This window comes from Centruroides sculpturatus, unplaced genomic scaffold (assembly GCF_000671375.1).
Source record: "Centruroides sculpturatus isolate CEXI.00-Female unplaced genomic scaffold, Cexi_2.0 scaffold149, whole genome shotgun sequence".
NCBI classification, from domain to species: Eukaryota; Metazoa; Arthropoda; class Arachnida; order Scorpiones; family Buthidae; genus Centruroides; species Centruroides sculpturatus.
Genome location: NW_019384406.1, coordinates 13,850 through 21,090, shown reverse-complemented (window position 1 = coordinate 21,090; position 7,241 = coordinate 13,850). Strand labels below are relative to the sequence as shown.

At 25.9% G+C, this 7,241-nt stretch overlaps 1 protein-coding gene across 1 annotated transcript; it reads left to right on the top strand.

Annotated features, from left to right (window-relative positions):
• Window positions 1-331: 331 nt before the first annotated feature.
• LOC111618852 (fibulin-1-like) lies at window positions 332-1,846 on the top strand. Its single transcript, XM_023360454.1, has 2 exons — window positions 332-680; window positions 1,623-1,846. Exons 1-2 carry the CDS (start codon window positions 410-412, stop codon window positions 1,775-1,777), a joined length of 426 nt encoding a protein of 141 aa, XP_023216222.1. The 5' UTR covers window positions 332-409; the 3' UTR covers window positions 1,778-1,846.
• Window positions 1,847-7,241: the final 5,395 nt, after the last annotated feature.

Genomic DNA, 7,241 nt, shown 5'->3' with positions numbered 1-7,241 from the left:
TTTAGCGTTTAATATATAGCATAAAAATCAGAAGAAAATAAATATTTTCAATTACCTTAAGTAGCCATCTTCATGTTTAGAATAAAGAAAAAACAATAATGATTTTACAGGTTTATGCTTTATGCTGGACATTAAAGGTTGATTCTTTCCTCATTGCAATATTTTAATCAGGTTACTATATTTGTTATTTACTTTTAAAAATCATAAATTTCAATAAATATGAAAGTTTTCATATACTTATATGAAATTATTCAAGACACATATTTAATGTTTATATTCTGTTATTGTTATTACTGTTAAAGTAATTATTCTTTAAGATAATCAATAATTATTAAACTTGAGGTTAGTATCATTTTATTTGCATTAAATTATTTATGCTTTTTATACATATTTTTTATTAACATTGAGCATGATATTTTGCAGACTGCTACTAAAAGAAGCCACAGTCTTATGTAAAAAGCTTTGTCGTTCAAATGATATTGATTGTGTACTTAATAATACGCAAACTTTAACATATCAGAGTATTGCACTTCCATCATTTCCAGTTTTACCATCTCCAATCATTTTGACAACAATGAGAGCTGTAACTCGAGATCATTCAGTGTCTTTTCAAACAAATTATGTAATATTGGAAGGGAATGAAGGAAGAATTTTTGATGTACTTAAAGGAAAAGGAGTTGGTATGAAATTATATATACATATATATTCTATTACATAATGTATTTTATGTAGATATTTTTAATTTAATTTTTCTAAATTATATAGACTTACATTTAAATGTATTTAAAGATTAGTTATCCACAATTCAGTTTTTTTTAACCTGTTCTGTCTTATGGGTGTAAATGAACCTTATTTTCCATGCATATCATAGATTCAACTAAACTGACAAAGATAGTCAGGGGCAGGACTGAATATATCTAGTCCAAGATCGTCCAACCTTTTTCCTAATGGGCCAAATTAGAATTTTAAGTACTGTATATCCAATGGGCCACAAAAGTACTTTATATAAATACATGCTTTTAAAAAGTTCAAAATGTGAATATCAAATTTTAATAACAAATATATATATATATATATATGTATATACAAAAAATACTGTATTACTGACAGTAAAAAAGGAAATTATACTAATTATTTAAAATGAATTGTAATTAAAAGTTACCTGTATGATCTCCTTCATTCTTTAAACAAATTCTAATTTTTCATATGTTCTGAGCATTTTCTTCATGCTGGAAATCATTTCAAGTCTTCAATCTGCTATGTTTATCAAATCTATATAAAAATCTTCTCTTTATGCCTTAAATCTTGTCCTTTTCAAATACACATGAACAACATGATTTTACTTAAGACATAATCACATGCATAGGAACAGTAACAACTTATTGAAAATGTTAAATTCATATAATTTATATATATTATATTTTGCATAAACTTCTGATTGCTCATCATAAGATTCAAATTTGTGTTCTTAATTAAACATTTCAATTTAAATCATGTAACTTATATATAATAGTCTAAGTTCTGAATGATATATAATCTTAATCATTAAAATAATCTGTCTGTGTTATCCTTGATATAAAGCATTATTATTTTACCTTAATTATATAAAATTTGATTTACAGGTTCTCTTCGTTTAATGCAACCACTCATAGGACCACTAGAACTTAATTTAAAATTAGAAATGTCAATAATTCTTTATTCACAATCAAGCCATCGTCCTCCACTTTCAAGACATCTTGCATTCATTAAAATAGTTGTTTCCGAATATGATTTTTAAGGATACAATTTTACAACAAAGTGATATTGATTTTATTTGTTACAACATTCCAATATTATTTAGTTTATAAATAACTGAAATGAATATACTTTCTAATTTGTTGTTTTAAAATTATTAGTTTATAATAAAATTACTTGTTTTATTTGAATTTGAAATTCATAAATATATATTGATGTTAATAAATCTCATTATTCATATTAAAAAAAATAAGTTTATTTTAATGTAATTATACATTTAAATAATATTGTATAACAATTTTTTAATATTTTCTATATATTTAATTCCATTTCTTTTGTTTGATAATTAAGTAAATTATGTATATATCTTGATTTTGTTGATAATCATTTGAACAATTCTTAATCGGATATATTAATATTCAGCTTGAGGTTTTATCGTTGAAAGTATATGGTATTTAAACTTTTTATAATAATGAATTTTTATGTATTAAATTGTTATCTGTGATGTCATTTAATGATAATGTAATTATAAGAACTTAATATTGTTTTAAAACAAAATTGTGTACGCAAAGTTTAATTTTTTATGATGGAATATTTAATCAGAAATATTTCCTAACTCAAATTATTATTATTATTAAACTTAAAGATTACTATTATAATTTAATTTTTTAAATGCTTTTTCAAGAATAAATTTTGATCATTTTATGAAATATTTTTCAGATTAAATGAAAAAAACAGAAGAATTTTAATTTTAAAAATTTCTTGGGTTTTATTTTTACTAGTTTTAATAAAAAGTTATAATTAATTCTTTGACTAATGACATTCTCAAATTTAGTACAGAGGCATTCATTAATTACCTTGTACAATTTTCAAGCCATTTTTGACCTTCTCTCTCCCTGTTTTGTACAATGATGTACTTTTGGCAAGCCCCCTTCCCTTTAATTACATCTGTAGTAGTTCATGGTCGTAAAGGAATGATTTAAAAAGTTCTATATTTATTTTTTAACTGATTCATATGAATAGTAAATAGGCTTATAAGGAAAAATTCATATGCTTCAATCCTTTCCTTCATCATTGTGTACAATGATATACTTTTCACAATCCCTTCTGGACAGCCCACATGGACAGCCCTAATGATAAATGTTTTGAGTCTCCTTGGTTTCAAATCTTTTGATTTAATTTGGAAGAGAAGGGTTTAAAATTGAGAAAAGACCAAAAGTATGTCAAGGGGAATCCAAAGACAATTTATATACTTTATATTGTCTTCAGATGCCAAACTCTATAGTATAGTTTTGTACATACACCAATAACAAATAAAACATTAATTTTTTTTAACATTTTTTAAATTAATATTAGCATTAATATCAGTATTAGTAATATTAATGCTAACATTTTTCAATTATTTACTATCTAATAAAAGAGTACAAAATATGGTACTTTTTCTCATTTAGTCAGGACCAACAAAAGAGAGGGGAAGCTGGGACAGTAGCACTGTATCTGGACCTTTGCAGGAGACTAATATTATATATTAAAATTTTAATTCTGGAGTCTAGAAAAGTAATTTCAAGTTCATAAAAGGAGAGAAAAGAAATATAATAAATTGAGAGTATTGCACAGAAGATATGGCAGGCCTAACAGGCTATATACCCAGACCCCATGATCCTTCTCTATTTGCAAGCATTTAGCACCTAGACTTCTCTGCTCCTTTCTTTTTATGTATCTGGAGGAAAGCTCTCAAAAATCTTCATTTTTTACTAAAGATAAGACTTGTTTAGTCAAAGAATTAGTTATAATTTTTAATTAATAAATCATGAAAAAGATGAATTAGCTATATCAAAATTTGAAATATTGATCCAACACACTATATAGAAATATAAGGTGTGGAAAAATATTATTACTTTGTATTAAACACTTTGATATCATTCAAAATTTTAAATTTTATATATATTATTACATTTAAAAATTATACAGTTTTATCTGCTTTAATTTTGATAAAGTTTTAATATCCAATTAAATCATAATAAAATATAGCAATTTCTTATATATGTACTGTACATATATATTATTTTATTCTTGATATTAACTTTTGAATATTTCAAAATATTATCGTTAAATTTGAATTGTTTTTATTGATTCATAATAAAAACTTTTTTTTTAATTTTATAATATAATTCAAAATATACATATTATTAATGTTAAAATGTATTTTTCAATGTATAAAAATGAATTATTATTATTTAAAAAATTGATATTTTTATTAATATTCTAGTCATATAAAAATTGTTAAAATAATGTTAAAAATTATATCTTTATATATATTAAAATAATCTAATTATATTTTCATGTAATAATGTATTTGATTTGTTATCAATAAAATTGTTTACTGGTTTAAATTAAGACATAAAATTAACATCACATCATTTACACACTTGAGAAAACTTTTTTCTAGCATGAAAAATATTTTTCAATGTATATTTTCTTTTGTATATAGTGATAATGTTGTAATTAGTGGATATCTCATGTTACATTAATTCAGCATCAGTGAACACATGTGAAATTTCTCTTGGAAATCCATTAAAGACACGGCTTTGACCTCTGATAATAAAAACATCCTACTGAATAATAGTGACGTCGTTATGACGTGTTTACAATCCTTGGAAGCTTCGTTGATTCCTCCTCATGTTTAATTATATTTTTAAAAAAATTAATCAAGATTTATTTAGTTATAAATAATGATTAAGCAATAATAACCTTTTAAATATTTTAGTAAATCTTATTTAAAGATTTATAGATAGGGAATTGATGCTGATGAATTCGTGATTACGTTTTGATGCTGTAACAAATGTAGTGTCAAAATGAAGCGTCAAAATGGAACGTCATTGAACTCGTTAAGCTATTTTGTTGTTGAATCCTGTTTTTTCACACAGTTTTCGGTCCAGTGATTGACAAATTGGATTGGGTAAGCTAATATACGATATAATGTTTTTTTTTTTCTTCTTCTTCTTTCCTTTTTGCTTGTTTCACCCTCGCAAAATAATTAATAAAGAATACTGTAATTATTGTTAAAATTAAAGATGTTTAATGCTATTATTAGATAAAATAAATTGTTTTACGTAAATTAATGTAATTTTTCATTATATTAAAATATTAGAGGAATTTGTTTTTACTGAATATAAAACACAATAGCTTAATAGTATCGATGATGATGATGATTTATATTTTGGTATTTTAAATAAGATATTTTTAGTATTAAATGGGATGCAATATTAATAAAAACCAGTTGAGATGGATGACATGGGAACCTACTAGTCACAAATGCGAAACTTTCTCTTTTCGGAAAGCTAGAAAATCACGAATAATAAATAATAATAATAATAAACAGAATTTTTTCATTAAATAAAAGAAATTTTAACTTATTACTTTCATATTATATTTTTTACATAAAAGTTTAACTTTTGGAGCATTTCTGTGTTCATTATTTGAGTTAACCAATTCTACAAGACCTGAGCCTGATTAAAACTATTTCATAAATCATTAAAACCATGAATTCTCAATCTATAGGAATTTTTATTGATATTGGCTTACAGTGTAGGCCATAACGCAGTAAACCAAGACTTAATCTGATCAAGACAACCAAAAAATAAATAATAACTGAAAATTCATAGCAATGTACAGTATTGGAATACTGCGAAATGTAGAGGATCTTATATAAACAGTTTTTTACTTTCACGGTTGTTGTATTAGGTTGTTGCAAATGAAATGAAATGAAATTTACTTCTGACTTTGAACGTTTATTAATTTAATTTAAAACTTACATATTCAATCAAAATTGTCTCCACCAACATTATTACACTTTTCCCAATGCAATAGAAATGCATTAACGCCAATTTGATAGAAGCCACAAGAATGAGAAGCCTAAAAGTCATTAAAAGTACTTTTGATTAAGTCATCTTCCGTGAAGACTTTCCTTGCCAAAAAATTGTCCAAATGTATAAAAAGTTCAAAGTGGAAATCTGTAGAATAAGGTGGATGGGGAAGAATTTTATTTGAATAATTTCATTTCTGTGACGAATAATTAATTAAAGAATTGCAGATCTCCAAATGATACTCCTTATCTCTCTGTCACTGAGTTCGTGTGGTACCCATATGCATGGGTGTCGGTTCTTTAGAAGTTGAGGTATGGAATTTTGTGAAAGCAGGATCCCCCTTTACGTAGTAAATAAAATATTGTAAGTATATATTTTCGTGTTTGCTTTTTTACATCCAATGAATAATCACACAAAAAAGTTCACATAAAAATCTACGTAAAATAATAGTTTTTTAAATTAACGGTAAGAAAATTTTTAAATTTATTAACGAAAATAGGTGTTTTTGAATTAGTTGCCCATAAAATGACTCGTTAAAATATGCAAATTCAAAGTTGAGTATCTCGATAACGACACGTAAAATCTTAACAAAACTTAAACTACTTATGTATGGTAGTATTAATAACTGATACCTCAAGTTTCAACGCTTTCGTAAGAAAATGGCATTTGGCACCAACAACCTTAATAATTGGTATTTTGAAGTAAAGAAAATTTATTTAAATTGAATATTTAAAAAAATCGCATCTAGAGCTATCTACTGAGCGATGAATTGCTCAGAGTTAGAAAAATTTTGATACTGTACTTTGAATTATGTAAGAGTTTGATTGGTCAACATCCAAGGAAAAAAATTTGTTTTCATACAGAGAGCAAGTGCCTTGGCTTGCCTTGCAATTAATTATGAATATTTTTTTCAATATTCTGAGGTATAAGATTCCATACCTACAAAAATGTGAGGTATAAAGTCTTCCATTCCTTCCCTAGAGGAAACGACATCCCTGCCCATATGTCGAGCTTCTTGGCTTTCCCTAACATGTTTAGATGTCGAGAATGGTTGAATAATGTCCACTATGTTCAATCTTTCCGGGATTTCCGGAACAGTCAGCTGATGTTCTGATTCGATGACATTCTTCAATTCTGATTTTTGAGATTTTTATTTCTGGAATGAAATTTTTTGAACCAATACCTGGGGGTCTGCTCTTCACAGAATCTTCACCAAAAGATTTATTGGTATTTCGGGTTGCTTCGGCTGCACTATGTCCCTGCTTATACTCGAAAAAGAAAATTATTCAATTTCCTTTTTTTCCATGCCATTAGAAAAAGTATTCTTAAACATATGAAACTCGCAATATAAATGAGATTACATTTTTAAATTGACATATGATATGTGTGCTCTTCCAATTGCAAACATACAGTATTGTTCACATGGAAAAAAGTTTAACTACAAGACCGGAAAGATTAAATTTTAAAAAACGGCCATTTCATTTGCAACGACCCAATTTATAATAGAGAGAAAGTATGGCGGTCGATCAAAACGTGAACCCCAAGATTTTGTACATTTTTGGACTCGGGACCTGAAACGTCGAGAGGGGGGAGAAAAAAAAGGGTTTTTTTCCGTATTCATGGATGTTGATGTGTGTGAGT